Source organism: Nicotiana sylvestris, chromosome 5 (genome assembly GCF_000393655.2).
Source record: "Nicotiana sylvestris chromosome 5, ASM39365v2, whole genome shotgun sequence".
Classification (NCBI taxonomy): domain Eukaryota; kingdom Viridiplantae; phylum Streptophyta; class Magnoliopsida; order Solanales; family Solanaceae; genus Nicotiana; species Nicotiana sylvestris.
This window is the reverse complement of record NC_091061.1, coordinates 19,387,086-19,400,706: the sequence shown is the minus strand read 5'-3', so window position 1 is coordinate 19,400,706 and position 13,621 is coordinate 19,387,086. Positions and strand designations below refer to the sequence as shown.

General features: G+C 39.2%; 1 protein-coding gene across 1 annotated transcript; it reads left to right on the top strand.

Annotated features, from left to right (window-relative positions):
• Positions 1-11,600: 11,600 nt before the first annotated feature.
• LOC138868336 (uncharacterized) lies at positions 11,601-12,077 on the top strand. The gene has a single exon (XM_070145887.1). The coding sequence runs from the start codon at positions 11,601-11,603 to the stop codon at positions 12,075-12,077; it is 477 nt and encodes a 158-aa protein (XP_070001988.1).
• Positions 12,078-13,621: the final 1,544 nt, after the last annotated feature.

The following is a 13,621-nucleotide window of genomic DNA, read 5'->3' as shown; positions in this document are numbered from 1 at the left end:
CTATATCAGCCGGTTCGTAGCACAATCTACTGTCATCTGTTAGCCAATCTTCAAGATGTTGAAGAAGGACACCGCTACCAAATGGACTGATGACTGCCAAAAGACCTTCGACAGAATCAAGGAGTACCTGTCAGCACCACCAGTTTTGGTCTCGCCCGAGCCAGGTAGACCTCTATAACCCTACCTTGCAGTACTGGACGGAGCTTTCGGTTGCGTCCTAGGGAAACAGATGAGATAGGGAGGAATGAACAGGCCATCTATTACCTTATCAAGAAGTTCACCCCGTATGAGGCCCGGTATTCTCTGTTAGAACGCACTTGTTGCGCTCTGACTTGGGTAGCTCAGAAGTAGAGGCATTACTTCTGTTCCTGTACTACATATCTAATATCAATGGTAGATCCTTTGAAGTACATCTTCCAGAAGCCCATGCCCACTGGAAAGTTAGCCAAGTGGCAAATCTTGTTGAGTGAATTTGACATTGTCTACGTAACTCAGAATGCGATCAAAGGACAGGCACTAGCAAATCACGTTGCTGAAAATCTCATCGACGGAGATTATGAATCCCTAAAAATGTACTTTCCTGACGAAGAGGTATCATTCATAGGAGAAGATATTGCAGAATCCTATGACGGCTGGAGAATGTTTTTCGATGGAGCAACAAATTTCAAAGGAGTTGGCATAGGAGCAGTCCTAGTATCAGAAACCGGTCAACATTATCTGACGTCTGCCAAACTCAGGTTTCCTTGCACCAATAACATGGCCGAGTACGAAGCCTGCATCTTAGGGCTCAAGATGGCCATTGACATGAACATTCAAGAATTGCTAGTAATTGGGGATTCAGACTTGCTTATACATCAGGTCCGAGAAGAATAGGCGACCAAGAACTCCAAAATACTCCCTTATCTGCATCATGTACAAGAGTTGAGAAAGAGGTTCACAAAGACAGAATTCCAGCATGTCCCCAGAGTCCAGAATGAATTCACCGATGCACTGGCTACCCTATCATCCATGATACAACACCCAGACAAGAACTTAATTGATCCCATTCCGGTAAAGATCCATGATCAGCCAGCTTATTGTGCTCATGTTGAGGAAGCAGCAGACGGAAAGCCTTGGTTTCATGATCAAGGAATATTTAGCGAAAGGAGAATACCTAGAACTTGAAAAACCTACTCAGAAAAGCACACTTCGGAGGTTGTCCAACAATTTCTTTCACAACAAAGGTATCCTGTATAGGAGGACTCCTGATTTGGGATTACTAAGGTGTGTCGACGCGAAAGAAGCATCTAAACTACTAGAAGAAATCTATGTTGGGACCTGCGGTCCACATATGAACGGTTTTGTCTTAGCCAAGAAGATACTCCAGGCTGGTTACTTCTGGATGACTATGGAAACGGACTGCATCCAGTATGGCCGAAAATGCCACCGCTGCTAGATACATGCAGACATGATCCATGTGCCCCCAAATGAACTTACTGCAACAAGATCACCATGGTTGTTCGCCACCTGGGGAATGGACGTTATTGGACCAATCGAACCTGCCGCGTCCAACAGGCATAGATTCATCCTAGTAGCAATCGACTATTTTACCAAATGGGTCGAAGCAGCATCTTACAGAGCAGTGACCAAGAAGGTCGTGGCAGACTTTGTCCGCGACCACATTGTTTGTCGATTCGGGGTTCCAGAGTCAATCATCAATAAAAATGGCTCCAATCTTAACAGTGACTTGATGAAAGCTATGTGTGAAACTTTCAAGATCAGACATAAGAATTCTACAGCCTACTGGTCTTAGATGAATGGAGCTGTAGAAGCCGCCAATAAGAACATCAAGAAGATACTAAGGAAGATGATAGAGAAGCATAAGCAGTGGCACGAGAAGCTATCATTTTCTTTACTAGGGTACCGAACCACAGTCCGCACATCAACAGGGGCAACCCCTAACATGATGGTATATTGCACAGAAGTTGTCATTCCCGCTGAAGTAGAAATCCCTTCCTTGAGGATCATACATGAAATAGAGCTCGACGATGCAGAATGGGTAAAAAGTCGATATGAGCAGTTAGCCCTCATAGACGGAAAGAGGATAAACGTAGTTTGCCATGGTCAACTTTATCAAAATAGGATGTCCAGAGCCTTCAATGAAAGAGTCAAGCCGAGACAGGTCACACCGGGGCAGCTGGTTTTAAAGAAAATTTTCCTGCGTCAATATGAAGCCAAAGGGATGTTCTCTCCCAACTAGTAGGTTCCGTACATGGTTCACCGAGTTCTGATAGGAGGAGCCCTCATACTTGCAGAAATGGACGGAGAAGTCTGGCCAAAGCCAATTAATTCAGATGCAGTCAAATGTTACTATGTGTAATCTTTATGCCTTCCTATACGATGTAAATTGAACTACGCCTGACCTGATTCTAATTTAAGAGGGGATACGTACGCAGCCCTATGGGTTCGGTCACAATTCAATAAAATTTCCATTTTCCCCCGCTATTGGAAACTCGGCAGAATTTTGAGGAGGACCCTCAAAATTCCGAAGTTGATTTCAGCCAATCATCGCAAACAACAGTCAGAAACATCAACCCATTAAACCGGGGAAGAATTTTGAGGAGGACCCTCAAAATTCCGTAGCAAGAGAGGTTGCAATGTCCTGAACCACGTCACAGTTGTCGATTCATCTAAAAGTTGTTTCTTAATCATATACTTATATCGTATTTTTACAAAATCATGCATGTTTATTACTGAAATTACCTTGTTTAGCAACGCTACCCCAATGATACATACAGTCTCACCAGATCAAAGTCAAGCAGGTCAAGCAGAGCCAGCGGGAATAAGAACTAATCTCCCCCCTCCACAACTCATGATTTTACTTTAGATGCAGATACTTGAGTTGGAAAATCATCAAATATGCCATACACTTATGAGACTCACACTATTCAGAAATACAACTCTCAGAACTGCTACACTTGTCCGCAGTTGCTATCCGCACACAACAGTGTCCCTAGTAGGCACAATGTCCCCAGCAGCCACAATATCGCAATCAGCTATCAACTAAGAAAACTCTATGTCTTTCATTTCTTGCATAAGGCTACTATTCTACCTTCCGAGATTAAGCTTTGAAATCTTTGTTTCGACCTTTGTTTCTTTTTATGATTCTGGTTCCCTGCTAAACTCTTTTAAGGTCTTTCTACTGGACCCTCTGCATGTTATTTGATACTCTCTCTCTTGATAAGTTACTATGTGACTACCATGCTCCTATAGTTCACTGATTTTGCAATTGCATGACACCTTTCTTTGTCCTAAATTTAGCCTTGCATGTTTGATACTTGTGTACTCTTTATATGTGCTGAACTTCCCTTCTAAAGGTCTTTCAAATTTTGATTAGTTTCAGACTTTCTTCTATATAGATTTGATTGATTTCTTTCCTTGTTTGTAGATTTCCCTGTGACTCGATTTAAGTTAAAGGTTTTCCTTAGCTTTTCTAACCTGGTTCATTTATGGACCAATACTTACATAATCTCTAACCCCTTGATTTACTGCATATTGGGGATCCTTACCTTATTTGTTTTAACCGCGTATTTCAAAATCCTTCCCTTAATTTAAACCCCTATATATTTACCCCTAATTGTCTACTTTGCACAAGATGTTTATTTGATTCCTTTCCCTAAATAGCTTTTATCGTTTAAGTCTGAATTCTTTGATTAAAGGAAGTCTTGTATTGATTGATTTTAATTGATATTCAGTTCCTTAATTGTTTTCTCACCTTGTTTCTGCCTGTTCTTCACACTATAAATATTGACTCTTTCATTGACACAAAGACATCAAACGATCACTTACAATCGTTCTGAACTTACACTTACACTCGAAAGAAAATATTCTTTCTTGTTGCTTGTACTGTGGCCTGTTTACAAGACCTACTGCCTGCTTTTCTCTATTTACTTCTTTGAAACTAGTGTCGCACCTCCTTTTTACCGCGCCCGCGGGGCGCGTGGGGTGTTTTCTCCAATTGAAGGACAGTCGAAACGGGATTTATTTAATTATTTCAGAGTCGCCACCTGGGAATTTTAAGGCGTCCCAAGTCACCAATTTTAATCCCTGAATCGAGGAGAATATGACTCTGTTTATTATTCTGCGAACCAGAAATCCTGAGTAAGGAATTCTGTTAATCCGGAAGAAGGTGTTAGGCATTTCCGAATTCCGTGGTTCTAGCACGGTCGCTTAACTGTTTTTATTATTGGCTTAATTATCTTGATTTTACTAAATACGTTTTTATTGCATGATTTTACTACCGCTTTTTACTTATTGTTTACAATTATATGGACGAATTATGCATACGTATATTCGTATTATATACTTTTTATAATTACCGGGGATCGTGCCACGCGTACGTGTACACAATAAAATTGTCCATGTTATAGTTTTTATAAAATATATGTTCGAAAATTAAAAATAAAATCAGGAACATCATCACCCTTTTTATTTAGATAATGAACTGCACACCTTGGGTTATATGAAATTATTTTGACATCCGCGGAGAAATCATTTTTATTAAAATATTCGCTCGAAATTGCGCGTACGCATAATCCGAATTTGCCTTTTTTTTTTATATATAATCAAGGTGCGCGAACGCATCCCTGATTGCGCAAAATCTTTGTTAATAGTATTATGGCCTTTTTCCCCAAATTGTTTATTATATCATGAGAAATCTCCATTTAAGATACCCTTGAATTCTTGAAAAGAACTTGCAATTTATTAAATGTTACCCGTCGATTATAATTTCCGGATATAAATTATATTCAGCCAGACTATTCAAATTCAAAGAAAAGCGTAAAAATATGATTAACACTATTTTCGGCAAATACAACATATATATCTATATGCCCAATAATGAATTGTATATGAAACTAAAAATGATTTATAAAGGGAAGAATATTTTTCAAGAACTTTTATTATTTCTATTTAGTGCAAGTCCTATTTCTAATTGTCGTTGATATAAAGTGTTGCAATTTGTATATCTCATCTTATTCTCATATACTTGCTTTTAATCTAATAGGCCTAATTATTTATTTAGGATGGTAAATAGGCATCAAATTGATAAGAGAGGGAATTATTATACAAATTGATTAACAACATTGCCTTACATGCCACATATTTGTATGTCTTGAAACATTCGTAGCACTTTAACATCATAATGAGCCATAACAACTCAACTTACCATCCACTAATGGTTCTATAGATACCTGTTATAATGCCACATAAGAACGTACAACTTATATCATTCCTTCCACAACTAAATCAGATATCAGAATAAACTAGCAATATGGTTTTGACATTTTCACGCTATTCTTTATTCAACTAACAACGTCACAAGGCCTAGTTAATGGCCAATCTTTATGTCATGTTTCCTACCTTGACAGTTCAAACATGACTAAACTAATGAGATGAAGGGCTAACATTATTACAAAGCTTTATACGAATTTCAAAGTAAGACAATTAACTCATAGCTATCAAATTGAATTCACTACTAATTAACTAACATGAAACAAAAATGAAATTTAAACTGATGAACTTGGACAAATGGAAAACAGAATTGCAATTCAAGCTTCATTGATTAGTCATGTTGAATCTCTTTCCAACATAAAATTTAAAAGACATGTACCTGAAAATGAAGGTAGAAGGAGTAAATTTCAGCAGTAGCAGCAATAACAAAATCAGTAGAATGTACCGATAACACAGCAGATTTGAACAATAATAGGATCCGAGGAGCCCAGATGCACAGTAACAGGATTTTTGGGAAAACTTTCAGATTTAATCCAAGTAATATCAAACAAACAGACCCGGACAGATCCAAAGAAAAGTATGTTTCTGATTTTCTTTTCTGTTTCTATATCTGTTTCAGATTGTGCGTATAGGTGTGTATTCTCATTTTTTCTGTTTCTTTTCTGTTCTCTTCCTCTTTTTTCAGATTTCTATTTTTGATTTTTCTCAATGTATCTCTCTCTATTTTTAGATTTCTCTCTAATGCCTTCAAAAATTAGATCTCAACTTGTCTTTCTTTTCAAACTCTCTCTCTAAAATCTGATCTTAAAAATCTGTTTGCTTCCTGTATTTATACAGGTCTGTCCCTTTCTTTTTAAGTGCTGCCTGGACCCCCTTTTTGTTATCTAAGGCAGATTTTCCCTTAAAATCTGCCACTGAAATGCTTTTTCTTATTCAAACAGCACTAAGGATACCTTTACCTTATTTTCAGCCCCTCCACTTCCTTTGGTTTCCTATTATCCTATTAGATTAACAGCCACTAACACTCCACTTCCAGCACACTAGCACTAACACTATTTTTTACTGTTTCATTCCCAGAAATGCCCTGAAATCCTACTGTTATTACTGCCCATTAATACAAGATCAGAATCTATTATGAAACAGATTTAAAAATCTGTTCAAACCTAATTATCAACCTGATTTAAAACAGCTAATACCAATTCTCTTAAGTTCCTAACACAGTTGTATCTACCCAACAATTGTGAAATTGAATTTACCTAACATCTCAACAACATTATACTGAATTTCAACATAACAAATTACACTGAACTTCAACTTTGAACTAAAATCAAACAAACACAGGAGCATTGTCAATATATTGACAATGCCCTGTTCAGAAAACAATATATACACATCATACATTTGAATTTACTGATTTGCAAACAAACATGATTTAATTGACAAGTATTAATCAGTAGACTATTTACAACATTTGTCCATAATCAGTCTAAAACAATAGAAGCAGACTGTTTCCATTAGCATTATCATAAATGAGAATTCACAATATAACTAATCGACGAACTTAATCGAGTCGATTACTTACATTGTAAATAATCACAACCAACAGAAATAGTTTCATATTTGATCATATAGACGGGCATGAGACAAAGATGACAGAATTAATCAAATAAAATCATGAAAAATTAACAGGCTATTAAGACAAACAACAATACACGTAGAATACACAAAAGAAATAGAAAAATACCTCTGAATCTTCAAACTTCATACGGACTCGAACTCAACTTGGATTCGGACTTTGTTTGAAATCAAACAGACCTTAGTCGAAGTATTTTCCACTGAAAATACTTCGACTAAGGTCGATTAAACCTCAATCTTTATTTAATTTGGGCAGAATCCAAAAGTCTGGTATTTCTAGGTTTTTTGAAGATTCGATTTGGGACTTAACCATTTCTGGTCAGATTCGAGGGGGACCAAATACGACACAAGGGTGAGGGTAACCTAGGGGTCATTTGGTGTCAATTTAGAACAGATCTGAGTTTGTTCTTGTTTGGTCCGAATCTTCAAAAGAAGATTCGAGAAGCTCGGAAGTGATTCGAGCCAAACAAGCAACAGATCCATACCTAGGGTGGTTAGGGGAAGCTATGGTGTTATTTTGGAAGCCATTGGAAAGGTTGGAGTTTTCAGACCCACCTTCGATTTAGTATTCGAAGAGTTGGGGTCTGATTCGAAGAAAACTAAGGTCAGATCTGTGTAGAAGATGTTCAGGGGGTTCTAGGGTGTTATTTTGGTGACCGGTGGCGTTGATGCTGCCGGGTTTCGGGCGGTGGGATCCTAGGGCGGCTAGGGTTAGGGGTGAGTTTCGGAAGGGATGATGAACAGGGAAGGAGGGGGGGTATTTGGCTAGGGGCCGGGGTAGGGATTTGGGATTTATATATGGGGAAGGTGAATTGATACTAACCGTTAGATCAAGTAGAATGAAGGGCCAGGATCAGTTCATTAAACCAAACGATGTCGTTTGGTTTAATGCCAGGGTCGGTTGAGTCGGGTCAATGGGTCGGGTTACGGGTTACTGGTAAGGGGGTGAGATCTTAACCGTTGGTTGGATTTGATCCAACGGTCCCTGAGAAGCTACGACCAAACGCTGTCGTTTTGGCTCGTCTGGATTGGACCGGACTTGGGGCTGCCTGGATTGGGCTAAGGGGGGTAATTTGGTTTTGGGCCTGGATTTTAATCCAGGTCCGATTTTCACATTCTATTTTATTTTATTTTATTTTTTATTTCAATTTTCTAATTTAAATTCCTAAATTTAATTATAAAACAATTTTAACTTCTAGACAATATTAATCACTTTATAACAACTGTTCAACATACAGACAAAACATTAATCACATAGTGGAATATTTAAAATAGAACAAAAATGCATATTTTTGTGTTTTTATTTTGAATTAATGCATAATTAAATCCTAGATATGCATGCAACATGTATTTTATTTTATTTTTCATTTTATTATGACAACGTAAATATTTACGGATATAAAACAAATATTTAACAAACACCACGCAAATTCACAAATTGCATACTAACAGAAATTTATTTTATTTTTGATTTATTTTTGGAGTAGTTTTCGTAAGGCAAAAATCACGTGCTCACAACTAGTATGTCCTGATTTAAGATTTCAACTTCACAACAATGTGTTTATTTACTGCTTCTGTATCCCTGTCTGCTTACTGCTTCTGTGTGTTTCAACACTACTGATCTCTTTCTGCCTGTTCTAGTATGAATCCCAAACCCCGACCTCCCTATATGTTTTAAGCTATAGTTTGAGGCATGGCAATACTGCAGGTTATTGTCCATGAATCAAACTCGATCCCTTGGGATCCTAGCATCTAAATAGTGTGTTCTGGCAGGTTTGAGAGTATGTTAGCATCCTCCATTGCTGAGCATGCTTGAAGTCTACCCTTTCCAAAGCAATAGGCTCTTTACAATGTCCCTATTCCCTATTCTCCTATGTATACTTATTTGTAGTTGTTTCCCTCTCCCTTTCCCCTTTTAGAATTCTGTTTCTGTACTTGCACCCTCTCTTAGTCATTAAGTTCTGCCCCCCTCTTGTAAGCCTTGCCTTGGGACACTTTGAGCTCCCTTTGAACTTGGACATTTGAGGGCTGGCCCTTCCACACTACACTTGTCCTAATCTGATAATACACTTGGGTGTGAGCATTGCCCGGTCGTATGATGACATGACTGGTCTGAGTACATCCATTGTGGCTCACAAACTTCCATCCAATCCAGCATGGGCCGGTAAAGCATAAGCTCAGAAAGTTTAAGCTTGACATGAGTCTGAAAATCAAGGAGGAAGTCGCTAAGCAAGTCAAAGCCAATGTTCTCAGGGTAGTAGAATACCCAACATAGTTAGCCAACATTGTGCCAGTACCAAAGAAGGACGAAAAGGTCAGAGTCTATGTTGACTACCGGGATCTCAACCAGGCCAGTCCGAAAGACGACTTCCCGTTGCCAAACATATGCATCCTGATCGACAATTGCGCCAAGCATGAGTTGCAGTTATTTGTAGATTATTTTGCAGGGTATCATCTGATCTGGATGGATGAAGAAGATGCTGAAAAAAAGGCTTTCATTACGCCGTGCGGGATGTACTATTACAAAATGATGCCGTTCAGAATAAAGAATGCTGGGGCCACCTACATGAGGGCCATGGCCACCATTTTCCACAATATGATACACAAAGAGATCGAAGTATATGTAGACAATGTTATCATCAAGTCCAAGAAAGCCACTAATCACATGGAAGATTGGAGGAAGTTCTTCAACAGGCTACGAAGGTACAACCTAAAACTGAATCCCGCAAAGTGTGCATTTGGGGTTCCTGTCGGAAAACTACTTGGGTTTATTATGAGTCGCCGAGGAATAAAACTGGATCCATAAAAAGTCAAAGCTATTCAAGAATTGCCACCGCTAAAGAACAAGAAGGACGTAATGAGTTTCTTGGGGAGACTCAACTATATCAGCCGGTTTGTAGCACAATCTACTGTCATCCGTGAGCCAATCTTCAAGATGTTGAAGAAGGACGCCGCTACCAAATGGACTGATGACTGCCAAAAGACCTTCGACAGAATCAAGGAGTACCTATCAGCACCACCAGTTCTGGTCTCGCCCGAGCCAGGTAGACCTTTATTACTCTACCTTGCAGTACTGGACGGAGCTTTCGGTTGCGTCCTAGGGCAACATGATGAGACAGGGAGGAATGAGCAGGCCATCTATTACCTTAGCAAGAAGTTCACCCCGTACGAGGCCTGATATTCTATGTTAGAACGCACTTGTTGCACTCTGACTTGGGTAGCTCAGAAGTAAAGGCATTACTTCTTTGGCTATACTACATATCTAATATCAAGGGTAGATCCTTTGAAGTACATCTTCCAGAAGCCCATGCCCACTGGAAAGTTAGCCAAGTGGCAAATCCTGTTGAGTAAATTTGACATTGTCTACGTAACTCAGAAAGCGATCAAAGGACAGGCACTAGCAAATCACGTTACTGAAAATCCCATGGACAGAGATTATGAACCCCTAAAAACGTACTTTCCTGATGAAGAGGTATCATTCATAGGAGAAGATATTGCAGAACCCTATGACGACTGGAGAATGTTTTTCGATGGAGCAACAAATTTCAAAGGAGTTGGCATAGGAGAGCTCCTAGTATCAGAAACCGGTCAGCATTATCTGACGTCTGCCAAACTCAGGTTTCCTTGCACCAATAACATGGCCGAGTACGAAGCCTGCATATTAGGGCTCAAGATGGCCATTGACATGAACATTCAAGAATTGCTAGTAATTGGGGATTCAAATTTGCTTATACATCAGGTTCGAGAAGAATAGGCGACCAAGAATTCCAAAATACTCCCTTATCTGCATCATGTACAAGAGTTGAGAAAGAGGTTCACAAAGACAGAATTCCAGCATGTCCCCAGAGTCCAGAATGAATTCACCGATGCACTGTCTACCCTATCATCTATGATACAACACCCAGATAAGAACTTAATTGATCCTATTCCGGTAAAGATCCATGATCATCCAACTTATTATGCTCATAGCCAGCTTATTATGCTCATGTTGAGGAAGAAGCAGACGGAAAGCCTTGGTTTCATGATATCAAGGAATATTTAACGAAAGGAGAATACCTAGAACTTGCAAAACCTACTCAGAAACGCACACTTCGGAGGTTGTCCAACAATTTCTTTCACAACAAAGGTATCCTGTATAAGAGGACTCCTAATTTGGGATTACTAAGGTGTGTCGACACAAAGAAGCATCTAAACTACTAGAAGAAATCCATGTTGGGACCTGCGGTCCACATATGAACGGTTTTGTCTTAGCCATGAAGATACTCCGGGCTGGTTACTTCTGGATGACTATGGAAATGGACTGCATCCAGTATGCCCGAAAATGCCACCGCTGCCAGATATATGCAGACATGATCAAGGTGCCCCCAAATGAACTTACTGCAACAAGCTCACCATGGTCGTTCGCCGCCTGGGGAATGGACGTTATTGGACCAATCGAACCTGCCGCGTCCAATGGGCACAGATTCATCCTAGTAGCAATCGACTATTTCACCAAATGGGTCGAAGCAGCATCTTACAGAGCAGTGACCAAGAAGGTCGTGACAGACTTTGTCCGAGACCACATTGTTTGTCGATTCGGGGTTCCAGAGTCAATTATCACTGATAATGGCTCCAATCTCAACAGTGACTTGATGAAAGCTATGTGTGAAACTTTCAAGATCAGACATAAGAATTCTACAGCCTACAGGCCTTAGATGAATGGGGCTGTAGAAGCCACTAATAAGAACATCAAGAAGATACTAAGGAAGATGATAGAGAAGCATAAGCAGTGGCACGAGAAGTTATCATTTTCTTTACTAGGGTACCGAACCACAACCCGCACATCAACAGGGGCAACCCCCAACATGTTGGTATATGGCACAGAAGTTGTCATTCCCGCTGAAGTAGAAATCCCTTCCTTGAGGATCATACAAGAAGTAGAGCTCGACGATGCAGAATGGGTAAAAAGTCGATATGAGCAGTTAGCCCTCATAGACGGAAAGAGGATAAATATAGTTTTCCATGGTCAACTTTATCAAAATAGGATGTCCAGAGCCTTCAATAAAAGAGTCAAGCAGAGACAGTTCACACCGGGGCAGCTGGTTTTAAAGAAATTTTCCTGCGTCAATATGAAGCCAAAGGGATGTTCTCTCCCAACTGGTAGGGTCCGTACATGGTTCACCGAGTTCTGATAGGAGGAGCCCTCATACTTGCAGAAATGGACGGAGAAGTCTGGCCAAAGCCAATTAATTCAGATGCAGTCAAACGTTACTATGTGTAATCTTTATGCCTTCCTATATGATGTAAATTGAACTATGCCTGACTTGATTCTAATTTAAGAGGGGATACGTACACAGCCCTATGGGTTCGGTCACAATTCAATAAAATTTCCATTTTCCCCCGCTATTGGAAATTGGGCAGAATTTTGAGAGGACCCTCAAACTTCTGAAGTTGATTTCAGCCAATCATCGCAAACAACAGTCAGAAACATCAACCCATTAAACTGGGGTAGAATTTTGAGGAGGACCCTCAAAATTCCGTAGCAAGAGAGGTTGCAATGTCCTGAACCATGTCACAGTTGTCGATTCATCTAAAAGTTGTTTCTTAATCATATACTTATATCGTATTTTTACAAAATCATGCATGTTTATTACTGAAATTACCTTGTTTAGCAAAGCTACCCCAATGATACATACAGTCTCACCAGATCAAAGTCAAGCGGGTCAAGCAAAGCCAGCGGGAATAAGAACTAACCTCCCCCCTCTACAAAACTCATGATTTTACTTTAGATGCAGGTACTTGAGTGGGAAAATCATCAAATATGCCATACACTTATGAGACTCACACTATTCAGAAATACAACTCTCAAAACTGCTACACTTATCCGCATTTGCTATCCGCACACAACAGTGTCCCCAGTAGGCACAATGTCCCCAGCAGCCACAATATCGCAATCAGCTATCAACTAAGAAAACTCTATGTCTTTTATTTCTTGCATAAGGCTACTATTCTACCTTCCGAGATTAAGCTTCGAAATCTTTGTTTCGACCTTTGTTTCTTTTTATGATTCTAGTTCCCTGCTAAACTTTTTTAAGGTCTTTCTACTGGACCCTCTGCATGTTATTTGATACTCTCTCTCTTGCTGAGTTACTATGTGACTACCATGCTCCTGTAGTTCACTGATTTTGCAATTGCATGACACCTTTCTTTGTCCTAAATTCAGCCTTGCATGTCTGATACTTGTGTACTCTTTATATGTGCTGAACTTCCCTTCTAAAGGGCTTTCAAATTTTGATTAGTTTCAGACTTTCTTCTATATAGGTTTGATTGATTTCTTTCCTTGTTTGCAGATTTCCCTGTGACTCAATTTAAGTTAAAGGTTTTCCTTAGCTTTTGTAACCTGGTTTATTTATAGACCAATACTTACATAATCTCTAACCCCTTGATTTACTGCATATTGGGGATCCTTACCTTATTTGTTTTAACCGCGTATTTCCAAATCCTTCCCTTAATTTAAACCCCTATATATTTACCCCTAATTGTCTACTTTGCACAAGATGTTTATTTGATTCCTTTCCCTAAATAGCTTTTATCGTTTAAGTCTGAATTCTTTGATTAAAAGAAGTTTTGTATTGATTGATTTTAATTGATATTCAGTTCCTTAATTGTTTTCTCACCTTGTTTCTGCCTGTTCTTCACACTATAAATATTGACTCTTTCATTGACACAAAGACAT